The 27,823-nt window shown below is 33.2% G+C and overlaps 4 protein-coding genes, 1 long non-coding RNA gene and 1 other non-coding gene across 7 annotated transcripts in view; 2 read left to right on the top strand and 4 right to left on the bottom strand.

Annotated features, from left to right (window-relative positions):
- Nucleotides 1–1,219: 1,219 nt before the first annotated feature.
- Nucleotides 1,220–2,971, top strand: LOC109595697 (growth arrest and DNA damage-inducible protein GADD45 alpha). Its single transcript, XM_020011114.2, has 3 exons — nucleotides 1,220–1,421; nucleotides 1,802–2,021; nucleotides 2,331–2,971. Exons 1-3 carry the CDS (start codon nucleotides 1,375–1,377, stop codon nucleotides 2,544–2,546), a joined length of 483 nt encoding a protein of 160 aa, XP_019866673.1. The 5' UTR covers nucleotides 1,220–1,374; the 3' UTR covers nucleotides 2,547–2,971.
- Nucleotides 2,972–3,955: 984 nt separating this feature from the next.
- On the bottom strand, nucleotides 3,956–5,626 carry LOC126266164 (serine/threonine-protein kinase TBK1-like). Its single transcript, XM_049969392.1, has one exon. The coding sequence runs from the start codon at nucleotides 5,624–5,626 to the stop codon at nucleotides 3,956–3,958; it is 1,671 nt and encodes a 556-aa protein (XP_049825349.1).
- Nucleotides 5,627–7,399: 1,773 nt separating this feature from the next.
- Nucleotides 7,400–10,376, bottom strand: LOC109595698 (serine/threonine-protein kinase TBK1). Its single transcript, XM_020011115.2, has 2 exons — nucleotides 9,565–10,376; nucleotides 7,400–9,237 (listed from the first exon to the last, which is right to left on the bottom strand). Exons 1-2 carry the CDS (start codon nucleotides 9,989–9,991, stop codon nucleotides 7,487–7,489), a joined length of 2,178 nt encoding a protein of 725 aa, XP_019866674.1. The 5' UTR covers nucleotides 9,992–10,376; the 3' UTR covers nucleotides 7,400–7,486.
- Nucleotides 10,377–10,520: 144 nt separating this feature from the next.
- LOC126264398 (uncharacterized) overlaps nucleotides 10,521–27,823 on the bottom strand; it is a 75,345-nt gene continuing 58,042 nt past the window's right edge. The window contains exon 3 of the long non-coding RNA XR_007547117.1: nucleotides 10,521–11,107. This is a non-coding gene — a long non-coding RNA (uncharacterized LOC126264398). The remainder of the gene's footprint in view (nucleotides 11,108–27,823) is intronic.
- On the bottom strand, nucleotides 11,373–11,454 carry Trnas-gcu (transfer RNA serine (anticodon GCU)). Its single transcript has one exon. It is a non-coding gene; the product is annotated as a tRNA-Ser (tRNA).
- Nucleotides 14,906–27,639, top strand: LOC109595685 (ankyrin repeat domain-containing protein 12). Of its 2 annotated transcripts, none has more exons than XR_007547114.1 (9): nucleotides 14,906–15,023; nucleotides 15,961–16,228; nucleotides 19,421–19,533; nucleotides 22,162–22,480; nucleotides 22,543–22,641; nucleotides 22,720–22,940; nucleotides 24,114–26,644; nucleotides 26,702–27,148; nucleotides 27,279–27,400. XR_007547114.1 is itself a non-coding variant. In XM_049962206.1 (9 exons), exons 1-9 carry the CDS (start codon nucleotides 14,967–14,969, stop codon nucleotides 27,545–27,547), a joined length of 4,218 nt encoding a protein of 1,405 aa, XP_049818163.1. In that variant the 5' UTR covers nucleotides 14,906–14,966; the 3' UTR covers nucleotides 27,548–27,639. The 2 variants fall into 2 exon arrangements, 1 of the variants encoding a protein (XP_049818163.1); XM_049962206.1 differs by having other exon boundaries at nucleotides 26,702–27,042; nucleotides 27,279–27,639.

The following is a 27,823-nucleotide window of genomic DNA, read 5'->3' as shown; positions in this document are numbered from 1 at the left end:
ACAATTTTCAAATGAGATATTACTAATAAATTAATAAAAAAAAAGTATGTAAAGGAGTTGTTTGGTACTCAATGTATGGGTAAAATTGAATTTTATTTGAAAAAGTTACGTATAACTTGTTTTCATTAATTTTTTGAAATTTGTTCAACAAAATTCTAAAATTTTTTAGATGAGAAAATCCAATAAAATATGTAATGTTTAAACAAAGAGATGCAATTAATTTTAATAAAATACAGTTATTCTTAAATTGTGTTAAAAAGTTTACAAAAATGTTCAAATTACTGTTAACTTAATTCAAACAAAATGTGCAATATTTTATAAAAAAAATAAGTATGTATATTTTGTTTTTATTTAAAATTTATTCAGTAAAATTCGAAAAATGTTGAATTGAAAAAAATATGTAATGAGAATTAAATTTAATAAAAATATGTATATATTCTAAGACATTTTTATAATAATTTTTAAATTTTATCAAAATAGCTTCAAAAATTTTCAGATTAGAAAATTATAATTAATTACATTTAAATAACATATGTAATGTTTAAACAAGGAGATAAATTTATATTTAATTAAGGTTTAAAGCTTAACCCCAAATGAAAAAATAAAGATTAATTTGATGCAAATAAAATTTGTAATGTTTAAACAAAACCTGAAAATTATTATTATTATAAAAATATTGTTAATTTGTTTATAACATTGTGAATACAACCAATTTTTTACAGCTTAACTTTTTCTCTAATAATGGTTGCAGGCGTTGAAAGCAAACGACAAATATTAGTTTTTGTTTATTTTCACTAAAATAAACTTATTTAAAACAAATAAATAAATTTTATTGGAGTTTAATTCATTCCTGCGTCATTAGACACACTCTGTCCTGCAACATTGCGTTCGGCTGGCAAGTATTGCGTCGTCGAATGCACGCGACGAAATTTTAAAATAAACAAAAAAATGAAAAAGAGAACAGAAAATTAAAAAAAAAAAAAAAACAAAAACGCGTGGCCACGATAAAACGCGCGATCGCCTTTCGAAGCCCGCACGTGATTCCAAAAAGCCGGAGCGGTTCTCGCTATCAGCAGTTTTTAGAATGAGTAACTACCGGCGACGGGGAATACTCGACAGGTCGATTCCTGTCCCGGGCTTTCCTCGAATCTGATAGTCGGTCGTCCCCAATGCGCAACCTCCGTCCGACTTATAAAACCGTTCTGCTGCCATACCAACGTCATACTCAAGCAAGCATCCGAACGAGCACCGTGTGCGGGTGAGACGAGAATCGGTTGCAACACAGTTACATTGGATTACACAATTGTGGATAACATAAGTGAAAAAGTGGATACATCAGTGCAAGTGCCAAACGGATTAAACTCTACAAAAAACATGTGCATATCAAAGTTTGAAAACAGCAAGTGCAAACAAATCAACAGGTACTAACGGAGTTTTGGTTGTTGTGACTTGTTAACATCGTGTCATTGTCGGTATTGTGCTGGTTCATGCCGGTCCTTCTGATTGGGCTCCAACGTGCTTACCTCCGTTTCTAAATAAAAGGACTTCGTTTTATTTCCAACATTCCTCTCATTAGAGTCGGAAGTTGGTCCAGTAGGACTTATAAATTTTAATTGTTGACACATCAATTCGATTTCAAAGTCAAAATGCAAACACAAAACGAATTTAAATCAATTAAACCGCGAAGGAAAAGCACGCAGGGCCACATTTGCACACCGATGTTGACATTGTCCATGAAACATAGCGCTTTCGACGACCTCAAAACGGACAGATTTACTGACGTGTGTTGTTGCAATTTCAGAAATAACATGGGCCGAGCAGTCCGTGGCGTCCTGACCAGGGCTAAGGTCGAACGTCGGCTGATCTGCGGTCTCCTGCCCGCCATCTCCTATCTGGAGAAGAATCCGGATGACGTCCTCATATGCGTTATCCCGGAGACGAGGCCCGGCGACGCCGCCACTCACATGCAGACGGTGTTGCTACAGGCCTTCTGCTACGAAAACTACATTCCTGTCATACAGGTAGGTTGCAACTTTCAGGTTTTTCTTAAGGACGTAAACGCCGCTGTTCTGTGCGACGACCCAGTTATGCGCTGACGTCTTTTAGTCCGGTGAAAGTCGCATGCACTTCATTAAAAACGGATTTTCCTACGTTAATAGTCGAGATATTGCGTAATAAATTGGTACGATTTATCTTGTAGTCGAAACATATGCACGCATTTATCCGACAGCTGATAATCACTGAACAGCGTAATTTACTTAAATCCATTGTACACGTCTCTTCGTCAAAAAAACGAAACAAGTTGACTAATAAACGTTTGTTATTTACAGGTAAACAGTAGCGAAAAACTAGGAGAGTACTGCAGCGACTCGAACTACAACAATAAAAGGAGCAAAGGCTGCAACTGTGCCATAATAATCAAAGATATGAACGTTCCCATCACCCCCGATGAGATCCCCATGTCGCCCAGCGAACAAATCTTGGCCGACTTTTATGAATGTACCTTGGAGGAGTTCCCACGTCCAGTCATCGAATTGCCCATATGAATTGCCCACACGAACTAGTGAAGAAAATTGATGAAAAATGTGAAAATTGAAATCTGGTTTAAGTTAAAACAGTGACATGATGGAACAATGGTTTCCGTGAGAGATTGTGCAAATGTCAGCGAGTGACCCAAGTTTTCCCGAATGGAATTCGGATTAGAATTATGTGATATATGATGATTGTGGGACTGCCTTGAAAAGGCACATTGTTGAGTATCAGAATGATACAGTTTGATAAGAATTTACATTTTATATATTATGAAGATTTATTGATTGTCTTATGTGTAACGTTTTTTTACACACTTGTTGTTAATTTGTATGCATCCGTTTAATATGCTTTATTACGAATATGTATTTATTGATGAATTTGTGAATAAGTGATGATTAGTGAATTTATAACGATTTTGTTAATAAAAATGTTCTATTGAGCTTTTTGAGTTTTATTTATTTTTCTTGATTACAATCACCTCGATATCTGAATTTAAAATAGAAAAAAAAATAATCTGATCAGAACAATGATTAGTTTATTATACTAATAAAAATTAGCATAAAGGTATATTACATAATAACTTTGTAATGGACATTTTATATTAAAAATAATTGGATTATTTGAACAGCTTCCAGAATTTAGAGTATCAGGATGATAAGATTTGATAAGAATTTATATTTTATGAAAATTATTGATTGTCTTATGTGTAACGTTTTTTACACACTTGTTGAATTCATATGTATCCCTTTATTACAAATATGTACTTGATGAATGTGTAAATGTGATAAATAGAGAATTTACGATTATTTTATTAATAAAAATATAATATTGACATTTTTGAGCCTTACTTATTATTTTTTTAAGAGAAATTAAGATATAATATTCTGTAATTTCTCTTTTCTTTTAAATTCTTTATAGGAGGATATTTTTACAAATATTTAAAACAATAATAATAAAATTGTGCATTAAGTATTGATTTAACAGGTGTATACTTGTACCCATGTCAAAATGTAGGTAATTTTGTTTAAAATTAAAATTAAATTATTATTGCACAATGCATTATAATCGACAGATATTTCATTTAAAGTAATATGGTGAAATGTGTTTTTATATTTTTTTAACGGGAATGAAAACAAAATATATTTTTTAACTTTTTCACAATTTATTTCTTTTATAAGAAATTATTTATGAACAGTTAGTTTACATAAAAACATTTATTTAGAAGATTAAGTTATAACCATATGGTTGGGTAAAACATTTTGGAACTTAAATTTCAATATCAAAACTCAATATATAAAGTATATAAATTATATTTATTTTATTTTATGGTAAAACGAAGTACATCAAAACTTAAACTTAAACAAAGATTTTCATTATATTGTAGCAATTGTTTCATTTCACATCATTTTAAAAATTGTACTCATTAACAATATTCCAATAATTGCGTTCTAATGTCCCTACTATTGTTCAATAAATTATGAATATCCATCTTAACTTTTTGAAGCACATCTTTCGTCGAGTTGTCATTTTTATGAGTTTCAGAAAATGTCTGTTTTCGATTAATACTTTTAACGTAATCGACAAGACCGCATCGGCTGACGCAAAGTTTCATGTCGAACTCGTCCAAAATTTCTTCGAACTCTACCAAACTTTTCTCCAACCTCACCACTTCTTCATAAATCTGCAAAGCGGCCTCGAACCATTCATCAAATCCACGAACGAACTGAACATATTGCGACTGCACTTCCGTCTCGAGTAGATGCAGCATCCGATAAAATACATCAGATATCCTGTTCCTTTCAAATAAATGACACTCTTCGTCGCCTCCGGTTAATTTGCCGGTGTCACGATCTCTTTCAAATTTCATCCACGATTCGAATAAAATATTTTCGAAAGTCTCCGCCTTTGCCGTTGCTAACGTTTTTTGGGGGCATTTCAGACAGCAAACAATGGCTTCCCATTTTAAAAATAAATGGTTATATTCGCATTCCGTTTCATGCAAATGTTCAATCTTAGTGCGCAAATTCTTAAGATGTTCTTTACTGATGTCCTCCGACATTTCGCAATTTTTTGATAAGTATTTAATCAGCTTTTTCGTAAACCAAATGGAATCGGCTTTATTCACAATTAAAGTGTACTTGGCTGATAAATGTGTGCTTGTGTTGTACAGTTTTTTTAGATTTTTACAAAGAAACTTTGAGAAGGTCTTGACAGAGTCACACAATAATTTACAAACTAGTGATATTTTTGCAATGTACTGCTTGCATTTACAAGATGTTGTGTAAGCAATTTGTGCTAAATATGCGTCCTTTTCAAGATCTAAAACCTCAGGAAAACTTTCCAATGAAGGTAATTCGATATTTTGAATACTTATTTCTCTGGTTTTGTCTTTATTAAATAAGTATAACGGTTTATTTTCTGACGTTTCAAATTGAATTTCTCCGTATATAGCATTCATGTCATAAAGAATTAGTTGATTTTCTGTTGTTATATTCGTTTGCTCTCTAATATTCTCCTCAAAAACAGCATACTCTTCCTGTTTGGAAAGGTATACTCTAATTAATTCAGCTCCACTAACATTAAACACATGTATGCATTTTCTGGAAAGTAATTTGTCTACTTCTGTGAAAAATCGATCAAAGGATCGTTTTGAATCAACGTGCATTAAATTGGCTAACATCGGGGTGATTATGCGTTTCAAACCGGCACTCAATCGGCAAGAGTCCGGTAGTTTGTTGCTCCACTGAATGGGACCATTCGGGGAGGTCTGCGCCCCGGATATGTGGCCAAATTCTTTCTTACTGATCATCTCATACATAATCCTTTTGTTGTTTCTCAACCCTCCGTAAGGTTGAAAGGGAAGAGCCCCCGTTGCCGCATGGTACAACGTGACCCCAAGCGACCAAAGGTCAATGGTGGATTGGAAACTTTGATTTTGATTTTTGCGAAGGATCGCCCTTTCGAACACGTTAGGGTGCAGATATTCCTCCGTGCCACACAAGGACATAAATTGTTCGTTTTCCTCCAAGACTCGTGACGCTCCAAAATCGGTGAGTTTATATATTGAACTTCCGTCCTCCTTTATGACTTTCATTATATTGGCTAAAATTTATGAATTTATTAAAATAAAATATAAATCTGAATTTAAATATTTGAAGGTAGGCAACCCACCTAACACTGGTACATTTATTTGATAATATTATTTATATTATTTCAATTGTTTTGATATTTATATAATTAAAAATATTTGGTTTTGTAAGTTCTAATACATTTCGTAGCTTTGCGATTACAGCTAGTTTACCTGGTTTAATGTCCCGATGAGCGACTTTATTATCTCTCAAATATTTCAATGCTTGATACAAATCTTTCAGTAACTGTAAAAATTCCTCCTCTTCCAAACCATTTCTATTTCTAGGTTCGTTTAATACCTCATACAAACTACCACCGCTACAGAATTCCATAATTAAAACTTTCTTAGACTTTTGTGTTATATCTTCGATCGCCAATAACTTGATAATGTTTTCATGTTTTAACTTTCTCATGATATCGAACTCGCGTAAATAAGGTTGTTTGTTGAACTTATTTTGGAGGTAGTATTTTACAGCAACAAAATCACCAGTTTTCTTACAAAATCCTTTATAGACCTTTGATGTTGCCCCTGCTCCAACGATGTCATTGTTGGACCACAAGTAGTTTTTGGTATGAAATATTGTCATGGTTTCACATTATTATACACAAAAATTTTTAATACACTCACCACATTGTTAAATTAATCTACTGATATGTATAATTTAAATTGTCTTATTTATAAAATTAAAGATTATTTCTTTAATCTGCTTTATCTAAATTATCTGAACATTGATAGCTGTCAATAAAATTATCTTAATAATTCGTCGAAAATTAAAAGTATATTGTAGGCTACAACCATACTGTGTCTTTGGATGTGGATAATTAGAATTTTCTAAATTTAATTGATGTAAAAATATTTTTAATATGGATTATGTTCACCAGTAATATTATCCAAATATTTGCAGATCTAGACGGTCAGTATTTAAAATCTATTTTACGTTTTATATATAGAATAAACATAAAAATAACCACAACGAACTGCGACTAGAAGACTGGTCAGTTTCTTAATTATTTCAGCTAGAAGAAATCACACGTTCTCTACATTTAGGCTTCGTGCAAACGTTGGAATCACTATAAGTCTGTTTATCATCTAAAGAACGTTGGATGAAGGTGATCTTAGAGCCAGACGACGGTTTTACACCCTCAACAGGGAGTTTCGGGTTGTCATAAGAACACGATCACCGCTTATAGACTGCAGCCGAATGGCGTAATTGTTTGTTTACAGATACGTCTCGGTACACATTACATCACTTGGATAGTCGTACATATTTGAATGTGGTGAGAGATATCATGAGGAAAAGATGAATACAATTGTTGCTTTTGTAGGTGGTTCTGTAACAAAGTTACATGGAATTTCTTTAGAGACATAGAATTACTCGTATTAAACCAAGAAACTATGAATTTAGATAAGGTTTCGTTTTCGTAGACAACAATGCCCGATCTAACTGTGCTAGACTTACAAACTTCATTCAATAGATCAATAGATTTCAATATAATTGAACATATATGAGAACATCTTCAAAGATAAATTTGCACCTTACTATGTTCTTTGAGAAGAATGAAAAACTATGGATCAAGAATTTATTCGTTGATTAATTTTGAGTACGCCAAGGAGGGTGAGAGTTGTTCTTAGAGCAAGTTCTTTGGAAGAATGATATATTTTTGATGATATGATATACAATTTCTTTCAATTTAATCAGGTGATTCAAAAATTCGGACAATGTGTCAATAAAACAAGTTTAAAAATTAAATAATCATGTATATCGTACATATATAAGAAATAAAATAAAAAATAAGTATCACATAATGTAAAATACAAAAATATTTACAACTTCGGCACGTCGTAGAAGATGCTCATAGCTTGCAATTCGCCAGCTAACTCTCGATTTTCATTTAGAAGATTTTTTATATCTTTGGTTGTTTTTTTATATTCTGCAAAAATACTTTTAATTTTCTCCTTCTGATTAGATTTATTTTCTTTTGTCACCGGATTTTTAGAATGTGTGTTACTCTTAATCTGGTCCATAAAATCACTATTATTTATAGAAAGATCGTCACTGAAATCCTTCAGTCTTTCATCATATTTAGCAACGTCAGCTATTAAAATACCCGCCTTAAGTTGGATATTTTGAGCCATTTTATACCAGTCGCCAAAATTTTCTGCCAGTTGCTCATATAATGGCTTAACCTCCTTCTCCAGCAATTCCATCATACGCTTAATAGTTTGAGTGATTTTAATCCTTTCCAATATATGAAACTGTTCATCATTGTATGACAGCGTTCTGGTTGCCCTGTCTCTAACAAGGTTTTGCCACGAGTCCCTCAAATTTTCCACAAACGTCCGCGCTCTGGCTGGCGCTCTAGTTTTATAAGGGCATTTTAATTCTCTACTTGAACTTTCCCACTGCAATTTCAAGTTATTTTCCACACAATGTTTTTTATACAATGTCGTTACACCGACAGCAGTGTTTTGCAAAAATTCCTTACTAAGATCCTCCAGGTTATTTAAATAATTGCCGGATTTATATTTTGTTAGTTTTTGAGAGAATTCAACAATTTCAGCATATTTCCTAATCAAAGTATATTTTTCTTTTAAATGAACCGTTTCTGTGTTTAATTGTTTTAGTTCCTCATATATATATTTTGTAAAGTTATCTATGGTGTCCCAAATTAATTTACAGGCTAGAGAAAATCGCTCTACTAGTTTTTTACATATATGACCAATACTGCAGGCAACTTTAGCTTGAGAGGCGTCGCTTTCAACAGCCACCACCACTTGGAAGTCATTAAATTTGGGCACATCAATTTCCGATTCGATAATAATATTGTTATTTTCTTTATTAAACAAGAACATTGGTTCCTCCTCGGTAGTTTTAGGATAACCGCAAGCTCTTGTATTTTCTTTCACCAGTTCATTTAACAGTGTTGATTGATACAGTATTATCTGACTCTCCATGTCCATTTGAGTCTGTTCGGTGATATATTCCTGTAGATTTAAGTAAGTTTCATCTGGATGAATATAGACCTTTATCAGTTGGGCTTTGTTCACATGGAAAATATTAACTGGTTCTCTTAAAAGTACTGCACTCACTTCGCTAAAGAACCTGTCGAACGACCAGATTCTTTTTGCATCTGCCTCCAGTAATCCAGCTAGTAAAGGTGTGATGATCTTTTTCAGTCCCACACTCAGCTGACAGGACTTTGGCAACTCCCGACGCCATTCGATTGGGCCATTCTCTTTTGTTTGAATCCCTGATATTACTCCACTCTCCTTCTTTGTTGTGATGTGGTACATTGTCTCCTTGTTCTTCCGTCCGCCATACGGTTTAAACGGTAGACTGCCGGTGGCTACATGATATAGAGTAACACCAATGGACCATAGATCTATGGTGGCACCAAAAGTTTTATTGACGTGCTTCCGCAGGACCGCCCGTTCGTACATGTCTGGATGTAAGTACTCCTCTGTGCCATATAGTGATTGAAAATATTGACCGTCCTGTAGTTCTCGAGCGGCACCGAAGTCGGTCAGCTTGTAAACGGTTGTTCCATCGTCTTTAATGAATTTCATGATATTTCCTAAAATAAAATTAAATATTAATGTTGCTGGAAAGTTTATTATTGTGTTATATCTTATAGTTTATTTTAAAAAATATTTCATATTTTGCTTAAGATGTTTACCAACTGGTAAAAAAATGTTCTTGTTGGCTTTGATAAATAAATCAAAATTGTGATATTTGTCCATAAGTTATTAAGGTAAAATTATAATTTTTAAAAATATATTGCATTAATTTGTATGTACATAATAGGAACACACATATGTTTAAGAACTATATTAAGAATATAATGGTAAAAAATTTGTGTAAACACATGAAAAGGATTTTAAGTAAGCAATCTCATACATACCCGGCTTTAAATCTCTGTGAACCAAATTGTTATCTCTCAGATGCTTCATGCCAGCATACAGATGTCTTAACACAAGTAAAAACTCCTTTTCCTCCAGTCCGTATGTATTTTCTGGGTCTTCCAGAATATTAAACAGACTGCCACCAGTACACAGTTCCATAACAATGACTTTCCCCTTGTTCTCCTGTTCTTCTTCGATGGCCAAGAGTTTAACAATATTCTCATGTTTCACCTTTCTTAACACATCGAATTCACGTATCTGAACGTCCATGGGTCGAAGTGTGCTGATGTGGTTGAACGTTTTTACGGCCACCGGTTCACCGTTGACCTTATTAACACCCTGATGGACCGTGGCCGTGGCACCCTTACCCAAAATGCTGGTGGTTGACCAGACATAATTCGGGGAACCACGTAAATATGACGACATTGTTAGAATTGTGGGGGTGCGACTCGTCTTTACGTAGTTACGATTTGATTGTTGCTGACTGTTACATTCTTGGTTACATAGTTGTTATGTAGTTTGTAGTACACAAAGAAAATGCTCATATGATTGTCGTCCACAACACACAATTTTGACAGAATAATAGTGATGACGCATTCGAGCCAACCTCCTGATAATTAAATCACATACAGTAACCTCAATCTTTTTTCATCGGTTTGTTGTATTTTTACTGGTGTAAATAAATTAAATAATTAGATATGAATATTTGGTGATAATATATCTAAAGTATTTAGATTAAATTATAGTAAGATAAATGTACCACATACGGGAAAATAATAGGTTTGGCAACACTGTCTAGAACAGAACAGCTTTATTGTATATACAGTGGTGGCCAGAGAAATAGCACTGATGTTAAGTAGGAAATGCACACCTTAATTAATGATAATATTTTGTATTTTATTTAAAATAATTACACTATATTTTTTCTACAATTATTTATCTTGTAGCTAAAAAATTTATACTTAAATAAAATAAAATGCTCACAGATTTAGCTCTCATTTAAAAACTATATATTTATTAAATAATTTATACATTTTATTATTTTGTTGGGTCCCTTTTGTTCGTTATAAAGAGCGAAACGAGATATCAGCAACAACCATTTGAAATAAAATTTACCTGCTCTTCAATTAATAACCACAAATCATTTGATGGTTTTTGGTGTTTTAATCGAGATTTCATATCGTTATAAGTTTTCAGTTGGATTTAGATCCGGACTTGGCCAATCGAGAACTCAACAATCAAGGCCTTATACCCTATCAAGAAAAGTTACCTCAAGCCATAATGTTTACCATTTGATCCTATTCTGTTGAACTTGGATTTATCACTTCAAAGGACTCTTCGCTAAAATTCTAAAGAATAATTAACATACTTTTGTGCAATATTCAGTCTTGTTCCAATATTCTTTTTTGACGTCAATGGATTCTTTACTGAAATACATCCTTGCTGGTTGTGTTCATTCAATCAACGTTTGCTTCAACGGCATCTTAAGCTTTTTGAGACAATAGCAATATTTAGTCCTTTAGCAATGTTTCTTTCTTCTCACTGAAAATAATAAATAAATAATTTAAGTCCTATTTGGTCAACCATATTAGACTACTATGTGCATTTAAAGTAATATTTCCGTCTCTTTTAAGATGTGTGAACAAAACGTACAGAATATTAATTACTTAATGGACAAATTTTGAATCAAATTATAAAAAAATTATTATTATTATTATTGTGCTTATTTTTTGGGATAACAATAATGAATATTTAAAAAATACAAAAATTATATGCAAGATTAAAATAAAACGTGGTAAAAAGCATCCGACGAGGATGGGATTCGAACCCACGCGGGCAGAGCCCATTGGATTAGCAGTCCAACGCCTTAACCACTCGGCCACCTCGTCTATGTATAAGTAATACGTATTACTCAATAACATAGGATATATCGAAATAAAAATCATAAAAACCGTATAATACGCGATACCGAATTAATCATTGATATTTCCTCGATAACCGAAATGATTGGTTAATTTCGATTCACCGAATGTAAAGGAACGCAACGGCCGTTGCTATAACAACACTTGGCTGGTGAATACAGTCATGTTTTCTAGCGTCTGTCAGTTCCTATTATTTTTTGTGGTGCGCGTGTATGACGTTTATTTGGGGGAATTGTACCTACCTATGCTGTATGGAAGCTTTTTTAAATGGACACGAAATTGTCAATCGTTTATTAAAAGTGTGTTAATGGCATGCATCATGCGAAAATTAAAATTTATTACTAGTTGATCAATAAACGATTTCTTAATTTGAAAAGAGATTCACTAATTCGTTTATTAATGGCTAGTGAAAGTGTTATTTGAAATGTCACCATTTACCAATACATTTAATCTTTGCTGGTGAGTAATTTGGATAAATAACTATTATTATTAATGTTTGTTTAATCATATTAATTGTTATCTGTGAATGAAAATATGTAATAAAATACAAAATGTAGTAGAGCGTTAAATATTATATTAGGCACTTGTGTTTTTATAAATAATTGTAATAATATCTACATTATCATTTAAATTTAAATTATTTATAGGAAACGAACAATTACAAAATTAACGTCAATATATATTACAGTTTAACTATTATTATATTATTATTACTATAGGAAGAACTACAATACAATTATTGTATTTAGTACAATTGTAGCACAATATTGTATTGTATCTAAAATTCACCAACTTCAAAATATTAAATTTGATAATGGAAATTAAAAATACAGAACAACATACCATTGTTTGTATACACAAGTATGAAATTTCGAGAGATCGTAATTTGGTGTAAGAATGTTTAGTTGGCAAATGGAAAACACGTTTCAGTTCGCGTGTAACTTCAACTCACTTTCGCACGTGGCACTTTTTGGTTTATGCGACGGCTAAAGTGCACGATCGTTCCCACGTCCCCTTCCACGAACTTCCCATTGTGCAACGTGAAAACTGCTCGTTCAAATAGTCCCAAGCACTGAAACTTCGCTTTTCCATTTTCTTCGGCTAACATGCAATAATGTTTATCTGTTAATGGGTCGAAGTAATGCTGTTAATTAAGTCGATACGTGCCACTCACAGTAACTGTTTTATATCATACGTCCCAGTTTTGTTGGAAATTGTTTGGTTTTATTGTATATCTAATAAAACTTTTATGTATTGCATGTGGAGTGAATAATTTTTTTCTAAATTAAAAAACACATTGGTCCCCACTATTGACAGAGTTCTTCAAATTTTATTTATTTTTATGTTCAAAAGGCAACATTTTTAAACTATACAAAAGACATTTACAGTTAGTTGGAAGTTGGTTAATTTTAGAATTCTATCTATTGTGTGTGGGAGTGAATAATTTTTTTCTTGATTAAAAATGACATTGGAATTCTTTATTGATAGTGCTCTTAAAACTTTGTTGATTTTATTGATTAGAAGGACATAAGCTTTTCTATTGAAGTCTTATTTATATTTAAATATGTTTTAAATGTAAACTTTGTTATAATTAAGAAAGAATATCTGGATAATTTTAAATAGTTTTTCCGAATTTCATTGCTATTTGTTAAGTCGATATGTGCCACTTACAGTAACTGTTTCATATCACACGTCTCAGTTTTGTTGGAAGTTGGTTCATTTTATTATATATCTAATAAGATTTCTGTGTACTGTAAGTGAAGTAAATGATTTTTTTCTTGATTAAAAATTGCATTACGATCGTCTGTTGATAGTGCCCTTAAAACATTGTTGATTTTATTGAATAGTAGATAAAATTTTTCAAGACAATTCCAGTTAGAGATGAAATAAATTTGTCTGTTGAAGTTTTATTTATATTTAAAGATGTTTTAGATAATAACTTTGATATAATTATTAAAGAATATCTGGACAGTATTAAATAATTCTTCCTTTATTGCTATTAATTAAGTTTATATACGCCACTTACAGTAAACTGTTTCACATCACACGTCCCAGTTTTGTTGAAAGTTGGTTAATTTTATTGTATATCTAATAGGATTTCTTTATACTGTATGTGGGGTGAACAATTTTTTTCTTAATTAAAAATTGCATTGGGATCCTCTATTGATAGTGCCCTTAAAACATTGTTGATTTTATTGATTAGAAGGCAAAATTTTTAAACTTTACAGAAGCCAATTTCAGTTGGAGAATACCTGTATAATAGTAAATAACTCTTTTGAATTTTATTGCTATTAATTAAGTCAATATTCTTCCGAATTTTATTGCTATTAATTAAGTCAATATGCTACTTACAGTTACTACACGTCCCAGTTTTATTGGAAGTTTGTTAATATTATTGTATTTTTAATAGGATTTCTATGTACTATATGTAGAGTAAATAATTTTTGATCCTCTATTAATAGTGCCCTTAAAACATTGTTAATTTTATTGATTAAAAGACAAAATTTTTAAATTTTACAGAAGCTAAATCCAAATGGAGAGGAAACAAGCTTTTCTATTGAAGTCTTATTTATATTTATTAAATATGTTTTAGATAGATACTTTAATATAATTAATAAAGAATATCTGGATAATTTCATTGCTATTAATTAAGTCGATATGTGCCACATACAGTAACTGTTTCATATCGCACGTTTCAGTTTTGTTGGAAGTTGGTTAATTTTATTGTATACCTAATAGGATTTCTATCTATTATATATAGAGTAAAAAATTGCATTGGGATTCTCTATTGATGCAGCCCTTAAAACATTGTTAATTTTATTGATTAAAAGACAAAATTATTAAATTTTTCAAAAGATAATTCCAAATGGTGAGGAAATAAGCTTGTCTATTGAAGTTTATATATATTTTAGGCAGATATAATTAATAAAGAATATCTGGTCAATAGTAAATAATTTTAAAAATATTTTAATTTATGCATATTTATTGAAACCATATTTATTTTAAAATCTGTTTAATTTATAAGTTTTGAACAGTGTACAAACGGTTCAATAATTTAAGGTAAGTTAAGGTAAATCGACATGCATTTGTTGAAGTTGAAGGCACCTTGTGTAAACTGGCAGAATACTTACAGTTTCTCTTCTCTTACAAACCACTGCACTCACCGGATTGCCAAACCAGTAAATCATTTCTAATACTTGGTCATGGTGACAAATGGCTATTTATATGTATTTGTTTTTTCTGTTTAATCACCCGATTAATTTCCAGAGTGCGGGTCGCGATGCGAGGTCCGTCGAGGCGGCGCACGAACGCCACGTGACCCCCGGGGTGAGGATGGGGCGACGCTTTGCTTGGTGATGAACGGCGCTCTGGCAGTCGCGACGGGGGCACGAAACGCTCGGCACCGGCGTCCCGACGGCAGCGGCTCGACGTCGAAGAAGAGACGACGCGACGGCCACGGCGGCGGCGTCTCCACGCTGATGTACGCCGCACAGCAGGGCGACGTCGAACGCGTACGCCGTATACTCCGCGCCCAGGTCAGTACCTACCCACAAGTTGTCGTGCACGTCAATTCGACGTTTGTTTTTGTGCTTTACGGTCTGCACCATTGCCGATTGGAGTGGTGGGTTTTGCGGTTGCGGTAGCTACTTGTTCTTTGCATAACACGAAGTGATTGATTTTCATTTTTACAATAATTAAAAAATATAGTCATTTTTTTATTTTAAATGTACACTCACGTTACGCATGAATTCCGGAGCTGTGTTGTTAAAGAGGGAAAATATTTTACAGCATTAAGCGTATATAAAATTTTACATATTAATATAAATCATAGCAATTAAATTTCTAATATTTATATAAAAAATAAAATTAAAACTATTCATCATGCTTCGTTTAATAATTAATTTATAAAAATTATAAGCAAACAAACAATAATAAAATATATTATTTATATTATAAAAAAATAAATAGTAAAAAATCCATACATATTATTTTTACAAAATAAATTAACAATGAATCTAACCTGAGTAAAATGTTTCCTGATTCTTCGACATAACATGAACTAATGTTTTTTTGGGGATAGAACGACGAGACAACAAGTTGAATGCACCCATTATTTGTCATTGTCATAGCAACTTACCCTCCCAAATAGTTTGTTTGCGTTTCCACTATTTAACTATTGAGTTTGTGATCGTCTATGGTTTTATTAATATTTAACCTTAATTAACTTTTATATGACTTAATCTCATCAATAAATTATTGTGATTACTTAATAGTATTTTTATGTTTATGTGTTAAATATTAATATTAATCATTTGTTCTCTAAAAAAAACAATAATGTTCACTGATATGTTACAAAATAGTAAACAATATTAACGAAAAGTTTCTATTACTAATTCGACAAGTTAAACAAAATGGGGCTTTGAAAGGATTTCAAATTAACAAAGATATGTGATAAGGAAACGATGTTTTCAGTCAACTAATTTGTTCGAGAGGGATCGAAGTGGCAAATCGGCGTTGCACTATTCCAGTACCAGCGATAACATAAGGGCTGCACAGGCTGCCGATCTTCTGGTGATGGCGGCGCCAGATCTGATTGAAACACACGACGAGGATGGTTTTACACCGCTACATCTTGCAGTTATTGCCGGTAACATGCAGTTAGTCACATTTCTGTTGGCTAATAATGCAGATGTCAACGCTTTGGACAATGAGAAACACACCGTGGTACACTGGGCAACCGGTAAGTCTTCATTACACACATAAAATTTCTGTAAAAGTTGCCTCTAAATTCTTTCTGTTCAAGCATAAAAAAATGTGCGAATCAAAGTATGATGATTATCCTTCTATTTTTAACACCCATTGAAAAAATGTTTACTTTCATTTTATTGTGTGCCGTTCTTTGCTTACCATATAATTTACTTGTCTAAGAAAAGCGTGTGAAAATGGCAAGATAATGATCAATCACAAAATCAATGAGATTTCCCTTGAACATTGGACGATAAGATCTATTATATTAACCAACCACCCTTAAACGCTTGCGCACCTTCCAGTGTTGTTTCACATCAGCTTCTATTTAAAGTCATCGACAATCAGTGTGTGTTAACATAAAAAATAAGTAAGTAAGGTAGTACATTAATTAAAAGTTTAAATGCACGTTTTTTATTTAAATGTCTAATTTAGAAGTGAGGTTTTCATGAATTAACGTAAGGAGATGTTAAAAAACTAGTTTTATCATTATGTTAACTAAAAGAATGTTTCCAATTAGTTTTAATTAATTAGGTTTTTCATTTTTAAATTGAAGCTTAAATATATGAAGTCTGACATTTCTCAACAACAAGTCTTAAACATATTGTTAAATTATGTATCTTTAAAAATAATATTGAAGATTTAATGTACAAATCTTATCTGAACATAATTGCACAATTATTTATTGCGCCACTTGTGGCTGGTTAAACTCTTACCAATATGCACAAAATTTGATTTATTATATACTTATATAATTTATATATAACTATAATATTTATAGCTGACTAATTCCATAATATTCATATAAAATAATGTGTTTAAAAATATAATAACATTACTTATGGTTGCATGTTCATAGAAATAAAAATAAATTAAACCTTTCAACTTCTTTCAAGTTCATTAAAAATAAATCTCTATTTTAGTCCAGGACTGAACTTTCATTCAAAGCTTTAGTCTTTCAAAATTAATCAATGATTACTTTGACTGCAGCAAAAAACATAGGAACTTGTTAAAATATTAAATATTTTAGCTATAACTCTTTTATTTAATGTAAATAGTTGAAATAATATTAATATACTATTGTTGTTTTGTACAGTATTATAAAACCTGGTATATTTTTATTATATAAAATGTTACATATTTTTTTCTGAATTCAGGTGGTCATAAATATAGCAACTTTAATTTTGAAAGAGGTTTTTATAGATTTAATCTGTATTATTTAATTTATCGTTAATATTGTATAATATCCTTTTTGATTTTGAATTTGTGTTTGGGATCGTTTTCATATTGAAACATTTATTCAATATATACAAATAAATTGTTGTTTAATATATTATATATCTGTCTATAAATTAGTCTAATAATTGAAGTATCTAGTAGTATAATTCAGCTGCCACCATGTTTCACTGTGGCAATCTACAAACTTCTATTGCAGTTTTTTTCCTGTAGAGTGTTTAACATAAGCAGAACCATCCTTTTTTATAAATTAAATTTAAAACTACTCGTCCCTAATATTCTGTGGTCCAGTAAATATGATTCCAAGCAAGTAAAAATTGATCTGTTACATATTTAGTAAAATCCACTAATTATCATCTCAGTCTTTGAACTAATTCCACTAAGTTTCAATTCTTTCTGGACTTTAATTTCAGTTGACGATAAGAACGATTCGAATTATCCAGTTATCGTTTTTTTTTAAATTTTTTGAATTTTTTCACATCACTTAGCAATTTTTTTATAATACAGGAAACGATTGGCTTATTTAGCCATAAGCTATTAGCCATCTCTTCTTGTCTGTCTCGATCTTGGCAAGAAAGAAGAAGAATACGCAGCAACTAGAAAAGTATGTAATTATTAAAAGAATAAAATAAGATTGACCAGTTGCATACTAGACATAAGGTATTGACATCCAGTTTAAGCAGTACATCCCACTTTTTAATATTCAATAATTTCTATAAATATGACCATTTTATTAGCATTCAGAATTGTGATAGAATTTTTCTGGGTCTCAATTCTTGACCACCATAACAAAACCAGGCCGCGACACTTAACACGAATTGCACACATCGAAAGTGGTTCAATGGTGCTAAACAAAAATACGACCCCGTTTCAAAAAAAAAGCAATACAAATGAAAACACTCAAGAAACGGCTCGTTATTTATGTTCCTTAGTGCGATTAAACGGCAATCATGACCACCCCATCTGGGTCACCTATTTCGATAAGGGCCAGTGTGTATCGCGATTTTATGCGTGTCTGCCGTCTTCAGCGCACACAGGAGGGTAATTTACCGTCCGGAAGATTGGGTTAAGGTCAGGGGAAATTTTCATACGTGACTCTCGAGTTTGTGTTCTCTTTCCTGTGTTTGGCGTTTAAATGTTTGGACGGGATACACAAAATCACTTCCGGAAATAATTTCGGACCTATAAATTAGTGGGCCGTGATTTGGGTTAATATAGGTCGGGGTTCATAAGAAAAGTTAAGGAAAATATTGTGTGTTCTACAAAAAGTAAAATGCAGACATGGTGAACGTTGTTTAATATTTTGTTAAAACATTTTTATATCTTAAGTTTTATGCAGTTTAGTTAGGCACATACTCGTGACATTTACATTTTTATTATTACAAATCACGCAACACAAATTATAAATAAATTGTTTCGATATTCCTGATAAGAGCCCTAAAATTCATAGTACTAAAATAAAAAGGTGTAAAATAATAAAATGTATTGTTGAAAAGTGGCTGGTGGGTCTCTTATCAAAATATTATTACCCTCTTTTTTGACACAAGAGTATTAATTAAGTTTATTGTCTGCAATAACACCAAACCTAGCTGACCTATATATATTTAAAAATAAAGGTGGTTTTATTCCTTGGAACAAACAAAAAAAACTTTTTCAAATGAACGAAGTTCGAAAGTGTGCTTCAGTTAATTTGTTTCAAGTCACAGTACGAAACTTTCGTCATAGAAACAAGTTTCCGTTTCATCATGAAAACCAATTAAAGCGGACGTCCATTGAAATCGAAAAAATTTATAAGTAGGGCAGTGCATTTCCCGCCGTAGCCAAACATTGTAACATAGGGGGGTAACACGGCAATTAGAGAAGTGTCGGGGGCTTTGGTCACGCACACTTTCGATTCCGCGGAAAAACCAACACGTCGGCTCTAACCCAGTTTTGATTGTTATTGTTGCAGTTTGTGGTGAAACGGCGGCACTGCGCGCTGTTCTGGCGGCAGGGGCGCCCGTCTCCACTCCCGACGTCCACGGTGGTTATCCCCTACATTATGCCGCCCAAATGTGCGGAGGAGTAAGTATATTTTCCATGTTTCATGACAGTTTTTATTTAGAAAATTAATGTTAATTAAAGAATATTAATAGGTTGGCAATAGTGAATATTTTGAGGGAATCCCTAATTCCATTGGTAATTATTCAAAATCATTTTGGTGACTATCTGGCATCAGGCTAGTGATAATAAGCTAATAATTTTTTTAAAAAAGAACATTTTATAGTGCTGTTAGTACCTCTAATGTATGTAAAGAATATTAAATATGGTTGAAAAAACTCATTTTTTTGATACCGAGTTTATCAACTTGAGGTCAACCAAATTGAAGTTATGGTAATAAGAAATTTATTATCAAAAAAGGGCCAAATCTTTCTAAAATATTAAGTATATTAAGGGTTTCCTTCAGGATCACTTTTATTAGTTAGACATTTTTTCTTAGATTAGTAGTTTAAGATATGGCCCATGATGTCCATTTTTTGACCACCACCTCGCTTACAATTATTTTGTAATTTAAGAATTATTAAGAATACACAATCAAACTTATGTGGAATCACGTAGTAGTTACGAAAAACGGCGTATTTTTAGAATAAAAAGGTGTTTATTCAAACCAATTTTACCACAAAACTATGAACAAAATCATTAAAACACATTTTATATAGACAAAATACCAAAAATGTGAATTTCTTCCCCTAGCAGCAATGCAAGCACGAATTCGACGGGAAATGCTTCCTTTTAAATTATTATTAAATTGTCTTTTTGTCTCCAATACTTCTAAAGCTGTCAGTGTTACCAGGTATATTTTGCGACCTATAATTCTTCTTTTAACGTTATCCCATAAGTGCTGGGATTAAGATCCGTCAAACATGAAGGCCACACCTTCAATTTCCAAACAATTTTTGGCAACTCTGCTGAAAACACCTCCCCAGAGGTTTACTACAGATTGTAGCACTTAAAACACGGATCCGCCGATCGTCTGATTGTAGGCCAATTGTGGTCTCATCCAAAAATAATACATTTCGCTAATCTTCAATTATCCAGTTTTCATGCTCCAAACACCAACTTAAGCTGCCAACTCTATTTGGGTTGGTAGTTGTGAAATCCTCAACTGTCTTCTGCTAAATAATTCTCGAGCGCGAAATCCTTTCCTAACAAACACTAACTCTATAGTTTTCAAAAGTTGTCTTTGAAATTCGGGATGGGATGTTGTGGGATTTCTTTTTGCTATTTGAGGTAAAAAACGGTTCTGGACTTTTGTAGTGATTCTTCCAAGACTTCTCCTGGGTCTATTATTTAGGGTTCCCAACTCCTTCCTTCCCCTCTAAGCTTCTGGTAACCCCATTAACAGGCATTTTATATAAAATTTTCGAAAATAAGTAAGTTCACTTCAATACTACATGGGAGCAGTGAAATTGACACTGCAGGAATCTTACCACGAATTTACATTTTTTTTATCTAAAAAACACTTTTTATTTACGACTAATTTTTTTTTCATAAAAAACAATTCTTTATTGTAAATACTGAGTGATTCCATATAAGTGTTTGGTTGTATGTATTTTACAATGGATAACTCAATAATAATAATACAGTATTGGAGTTGTGGTAATATTTTATTTAATTCTGTTTATACAGTAAACACACAACGACGTGCATAATAAATAATAAATAAATAATAATGTATATTTAATAGATCAATTTAATAAATAAGTATAAAATAACTAACATTCAGGAAATACTTCATATGCTACAATAATATACGTGTTGGAAAATAACTCTATTTTAACGATAGTTTTATAGAATACAATCTATTATTACTTTTAGGGTGAATGTATTCTCACCCGACAAACAACGAACAATCATAATAACCCAAACTAATCAATAATTATTATTCTTGTTTGAGTTGAAAGTGAAACTTAATTAATAATTAACTAATCAAATTGTACAAACGACAAACAGTCATTAGCTATCTTAAATATTTTTATTTAATTTATACATGGGGCAGAAATACTACGTTAATTATACATTAATGACCATATTATGTTGAAAAATTGTTATTACTAATTAAACTTTTTATAGTCCAGATTACATTAATTACATCTGTAAATCATGAGCATAACAAATTTGAAAAATGTCAATAATATATACAAAATTTATTTTGAAATAATTTTAAATGATTTACCGATTATATTTAACTGTGTCATTAAATCATGTCTAAATCCAAACGTGACACCGATCCTTGGATTAAAATCGTTTTTTACGATGCAGATTTAATCTGGGCGTCGTTATCGGAACCACGTAAATTGTTTTGATTTTAATTCGAAAAAGGGGCACGTGCTCGAAGTGGGTCAAATGTTAGAGTAAAGTAGACCGATCGCCTACGATTTCTGATTAAACGAAATTAACGACTTTGGGACCTTTTGCCATGCAAATTGGCCAATGTCCAGCTGCCTGTGAGGCCATACAGTTCATTTTCTGACAGATCGAGAACTAGACCTCATATTGTTTTGTTACTTTATGTAAACGTCTGCTGGCTACAGCTAGAAAATTTAAATATTACTTTTCGAGTTTGAAAATGTGAGTATACTTTTTTGTATATCATGAGTCAATGTGAACAAACAGCTCTTTAACTAATTCAATTAATAAACTTTTTCCCAGGACAAGGACTCATCCTTGGGTATGCAGGTACTGCAGACGCTTCTGGCCCACGGCGACGTCTCGGTGAAAGTGATGGACGGCGACAAGCGTCAACCGTTGTTGTGGGCGGCAAGCGCCGGTTCCGCGAAAGCGGTGCTGGCACTGATCAGAGCTGGGGCGGATGTGGAGGCCTGCGACAAGGATGGCTTGACTGCTCTTCACTGTGCCGCCTCCCGCGGTCACACGGATACCATAGATACATTGCTCACTCTCTGCGGTGCCTCTCCCGATGTCATTGACACTAATGGATGTACTGCGCTTCATTATGCTGTCACCCTTGGTTAGTATAGTAGTAGGTGATAAATTTTGGTTAGAGAATAGGAAATAACGTCTCATTATTAGGACATGCCGACGCGACTGCTCTTCTCCTAGCACATGGTGCAGATCCTAACCGCCAAGATAGGAAAGGACGAAGTCCAGCCCATTGTGGTTGTGCCAAAGGTAAACTACACGTACTAAATTTTCATGTTTAATCGAAGAGCTCTTTTTTAAATTTTGTTTGTTAATGTTTTCTTAAAGGACAATTCGAAACAGTAAAACTAATTGGAGCGCATGGTGCAAACTTGTGGTTGAGGAACGCAAGAGGTGACTTGCCTTTGCACGACGCAGCCGCATCAGGGAGGCGTGAGCTCGTCAAATGGCTGCTGGAGATGAGACCAAGCCAAGTAAATTCTCGCAATAATGATGGACGGTGTCCTCTTCATATGGCTGCACTACACGACAATTCCGACATGTGTAAGGTAAATAACTTTTGATATTAGTCAAACATTTATTTGATTAATTACTAAATTGTCACTATGCTTTGATTTACTAAATTTTGAAGTAGTATTGGAATAAACGAGACAGATTTAATTTCATGTCTAAAAGTACCCTAAAATAGTTAGAACTATTAATCAATCATACCAAGTATTTGTCAATGTCGCTTAAGTTCACTCCGTCCAATGTCAAGACCATGACACTATAATTGTGTACTTAATGCTGATAAAAGCATGTAAAGTAAAACTGAATTACCTTTCTCAATGGAAACGAATAAGCATAATGGAAAACTTCTATAAAGTCACGCAATTTAACGCCATTTAACTAACTGTAGCATCAATAGTAAATTGATATGTAGTTAAATTTAACAATGAAAATGAAAATAGTTTGTTAAACAATGGCGAATGCGCCAGTTTAATCACTTTCACATAGCGTGTGTTATCAGACAAACCTTAATTGAAATGAAAAAAATAAATATAAAAATAAAAAAAAATGGACTATAAGTCTCCAATAAAATTAGGTACAATCATGTAATAGTCTAAATTTATTCAGTGTCGTTTTTCTGTGTGCTTATCAGTGATTGTCCACATTTTATGTCCTTCACCCTCAATATTAAAACTTATATCAAACATCATATGCATTATGCAATTACACGATGAATAATACATTGTGACATATAGGGGATGGATATGAATTTTTAATTAAATGGACAATGAAAAATCCGAGCAATCTGCAATTCCCGAATCGATAACCTCGCATGCCAGAAAGGGCATTTTGTATGAGTGTTATTCCACGTACACGAAAGTGTTGGCCTTGAGGCAAGGCAAATTTATGAAGTCCTTTCGCGATAAGCATCCCTTTTAGATTAGCCGACCACTTTTTTATGGGAAATAAATAGAATGTAAATCAAAGGTCAAGAGTTTGTGTTTTTCTTGGCCTTGACATTCCGGGCATGTGACTGATTGCTCAGAAAAAAGACTATTTATAATCATGAGTAATAAAGAAAAGGTCAGTGTGAGCTTGAAATTGACCACTGCTACTTTGATAGGTCGTTAAATTGAAATCAAAGTATGAGTAGTTCTTTGTTCTAATTATACTTCTCTAAATAACGAAACTTTTCAAAGTTACTCATTAATAACATTATTAATTCATTTTAGATTCTGTTGGATGCCGGAGCTCAAATAAATCCAATTTTACGGACCTCCAAGAATGTGTTCATGACTCCGTTGGATTGCGCTCTCCAACGAGGCTTCCGTTCCACCGCTAAGTACCTCCAAGTTCACGGTGGAGTTCCAGCCAGTCGATTGGGAGACGGACGATTTCAACAAGCTGGAGGCAACAGTGCGATGAGTCTGCAGATTCGGGATGACGTTACTTTTTGGGGTGATACTAGCTCGGATAGTGAAAGAGAAAATGGTCTCGACACAGACAAGAGTGGAAGAAAGACATTTCGCAAGAAGTTAGCCTACAAGTATGACAGAAAGAAACCGTCTATATCAGGAAGCGATATTGAGATGGAAAAAATGAAGTCCAAAAAATTAGAAGCACGCAAAATGAAAGATAAGGGAAGAAGTAGCAAGTCAACAAGTCGAACGAACACATCTGCAATTGATTCCAGAAAAAGCAGTAGTCGACTCTCTTCCAAAAGTCAGTTGGATTATACTAACGAAATTGTGATAAATGGCACAACGGAGATAAACATTCACCAAACTAAAGAAATTATTATAGAGCCGGGCAGTGAGATACGAGATACAACACAAACTGACGTTTATCTTCCCAGTGAATCTCCTCAAATTGAGAAAGATAAGAGACCGAAAAGCGCAAAATTTAGTAAAATTAAAAGTAGTTCAAGTAGGGAAGCTAGTTCTAAAGATAAAAGTGGAAAGAAATTAGTTGGTATTTTAAAGGATCAGAGCACAAATACGTCGGATGAAACAACTGAAACTGTTATTGATAATTTTAAAAATAAGATCAATGTCGAAAGCACGATCAAATTAAATGGCAAAACACTTACTGATTTTCATGATCAACAGTCTATGATTTCCAATACAAGTGAAGATGTTGAGGAACCTCGTGACATCGTTGTGGAAGCGTCAGTTCATGCTCCTCCAAAAGAACACGAATTAGAGATAAAAACAGAAATTGATATTAATAAAGAGGCGATTGAACAGGAAACTAGAACTGATGAAAATGAGAAGTCCAAAAAGGATGTTAGTGATATAGAATCTAAAATATTAGGGGAACTGGTTACAGAGGAAATTGAAAGAAAAGAAACCCAGCAAGAAAAAGCTCAACCCGTGTCAGAGGAGATGACAGAACAGACTTCCACAGAGAAAGACAAGCCAGTTATAGATGATAAAATTGAAAAAGTTGCATCTCCTAAAGTCGTTTCTCCAGAAGCAAAGTCTGTTGTAGAAACAGAAGAGGCAGATGTAAAAGACCCAGAGGTTGCAATTGAATCTATAACAATATCTGAGAAAAAAGATGAAACAGAAAAAGAACAACTCGAAAAAGAAAAAGAACAACTAGAAAAAGAAAAGGAGCTACTCGTAAAAGAAAAGGAACAACTCTTAAAGGAAAAAGAACAAATTGAAGAATCATTGAGGGAAAAATCAGAAGAGATAAAACCAGAAGAATTGCCCACAGAACCAGTCACCATACCTGATCCAGTTATAGAAACGGAAAAAGGTGATGATGAGAAAACAAACGCAGAGAAAGCAGATCTTGTTAAAGTACAGTCCGAGTCTCCATCTGTTGATCAGATAAGTGGTAAAGATGAATTGGATAAGACTGAGGACAAGGCTATACTCCAAATAATCCGTTCCGAAGACGAAATATCGGACAGTACGAAAGTGGGTGATTTAAAAACAGGTGCGATACTAAAAATTATCAAGTCCGATGAGGAAGTCTCAGAAAAAACAGGTCAGAAAGAAGTAAAAATTAAATCATCTAAAGAAAAATCTGTGAAGAGAGGTAAATTGGTCAAAACAAAGCGAAGTGAAGATATTCCGGACGAAGATCTCACAAGTATTTCTAGTGAATCAAGTTCCTCGGCTCACAAATCACACAAAAGCTTTCAAATTTTAGATAACGGGGCAATTACAGAAGACAAAAGGACTGTCGTAAAAAGTCGGAAATCAAAAACTGGTAAAGACAAAGAACACAGACCAAAATCTGAAGAATCTAAAGTACAAGAACCTGGTGTCCAAGAACGAAAATTGAAGAAAAGCAAAATTCCGACTCTTGTAAGCAGTAAAGATCTGTCGAAAAGTGACAAAACGATAGATCGCCTGGAAAAATACGAAAGAAAAACAAAATCCAGTATGGAAACTCGGGTGCCTTCGTTGCCTAACATCGATGACAAAGCTCAATTGCGTGTGATTCCGAGGTCGGACTCGAATCTGTCAGCTCCACTTCTTACATCGCTATACAGCGATAACGAACGTGGTAGCGCCTCGGATTTTGAAGAGGAGCGTCGAAGCAGTTCGTTACGAAGGCGCAGAACAAAGAGACGGCCTAAGACAAGAGAATCACGTAGCGCAGGCAGTGATTACGAGAGCAGCAACTTGATAGATTCGGGATTTGAACCCAGTCCAAGGAGCACCAGAGTACATAGATGGAAGAATATGACGGACAGAGGAGTTAACATGAAAACGGTTACCCAGACCATTCAGTCGAATATCAGAAGGTAAAGTTACCTCATTTAAATAGATACAGATTATATATAAAGTTCTTCATTTTGTAGATACCACTTGGAACGTAAAATCTTCCAGCATCTGCTGGAATTGAAACGTTACCAGATCCGTTCCAATCAGCACAACGAAGCAATGCTCGTCAAACGTGCAATTGACGCATACCATCAGAGTTGCGCAGCTACTGTAGGTGCTGGTCGCTATGTGGCTGATGACTATACGTTCAAGAGCTTTGAGAAGTTTTTGTACGAATCGTTACGCAAGCTGCAGAAGAACGGTGCAGAATATATGAAGGGACTGCCGGAAACGCCGAATCCCCTTCACTGCACAAAGACTACAAACCGGTGTCTTCATACCACCCACGCTTATACCGGAGTGCCTTGCGCTGCATATTGTATGTGGTTGGCTGTAGATTAATGTTAATTTTGAGATTTTCTTCTGTTGGAATTCCCTTGGTTATGTTCTGTTTGCGTTATTATTAACATGTTATGCAACAAATGGTATGCTATTTTGTTCATATTTTTTTAAATTACCCTAAGCAGTGTATAATTTTTTAATTATTAGATTTACATTATATATTCTCATATGTAAACACACATTTAGTTAATGTCCATAATTTGGCAATTTCAGTGCCTAAAATGGATCACCATTCTATCCCGAAAATAGGATTCGAGGATTCGTGCAAGCCTGGCACCGGATTCCTGCCGACGATCAATCCGAAAAAAGCTGTTACATTGGAACTGACACATGGACCGGACAAACAAATCATATCACTGCCAACGGATCGTTTGGATCAAAACAAACGGTACTACGTTACATTCACCGTCAAGGGAAATGGCAACTCATCATCGCCGGATGAAAACCCCACCAATTTGCACACACATTCTAAGAGCGATTAATATCCATTTTCTTTCTCTCAATTTGTTATTGGATGCAATTTTATCGTGTTTGTGTACAGTACAAAGTTTAATAAACAATATGTTTCTAATGAGTTAGTTTTATTATTTAAAATTAAAAAAATTATATCTGTTTGCATTAATTTTGCATGGATATGTAAGTATACTTTGTCTGTGTTATCTACAAACAACTTTTCATTTTTTTTTAAGAACCTTTTTGCTGCATACAATAATATATATAACTATAAATAAGAAAATTTATTGAGGTTTTTGTTTACT

This window comes from Aethina tumida, chromosome 1, assembly GCF_024364675.1.
Source record: "Aethina tumida isolate Nest 87 chromosome 1, icAetTumi1.1, whole genome shotgun sequence".
Taxonomy (NCBI): Eukaryota; Metazoa; Arthropoda; class Insecta; order Coleoptera; family Nitidulidae; genus Aethina; species Aethina tumida.
The sequence above is the reverse complement of the archived record's forward strand: the minus strand, read 5'-3'. Positions and strand labels throughout refer to the sequence as shown.

Excerpts from the sequence above, each read along its gene's own strand:
- LOC109595697 (XM_020011114.2), top strand. The coding sequence starts at position 1,375 with ATGTGCATATCAAAGTTTGAAAACAGCAAGTGCAAACAAATCAACAG. Across the intron at positions 1,422-1,801 it reads AAGTGCAAACAAATCAACAG|AAATAACATGGGCCGAGCAG; the intron begins GTACTAACGGAG and ends TTGCAATTTCAG. Across the intron at positions 2,022-2,330 it reads ACTACATTCCTGTCATACAG|GTAAACAGTAGCGAAAAACT; the intron begins GTAGGTTGCAAC and ends TGTTATTTACAG.
- LOC126266164 (XM_049969392.1), bottom strand. The coding sequence starts at position 5,626 with ATGAAAGTCATAAAGGAGGACGGAAGTTCAATATATAAACTCACCGAT.
- LOC109595698 (XM_020011115.2), bottom strand. The coding sequence starts at position 9,991 with ATGTCGTCATATTTACGTGGTTCCCCGAATTATGTCTGGTCAACCACC. Across the intron at positions 9,238-9,564 it reads TCACAGAGATTTAAAGCCGG|GAAATATCATGAAATTCATT; the intron begins GTATGTATGAGA and ends ATTTTATTTTAG.
- LOC109595685 (XM_049962206.1), top strand. The coding sequence starts at position 14,967 with ATGTACGCCGCACAGCAGGGCGACGTCGAACGCGTACGCCGTATACTC. Across the intron at positions 26,645-26,701 it reads ATTCAGTCGAATATCAGAAG|ATACCACTTGGAACGTAAAA; the intron begins GTAAAGTTACCT and ends TTCATTTTGTAG. Across the intron at positions 27,043-27,278 it reads AGTGCCTTGCGCTGCATATT|TGCCTAAAATGGATCACCAT; the intron begins GTATGTGGTTGG and ends TGGCAATTTCAG.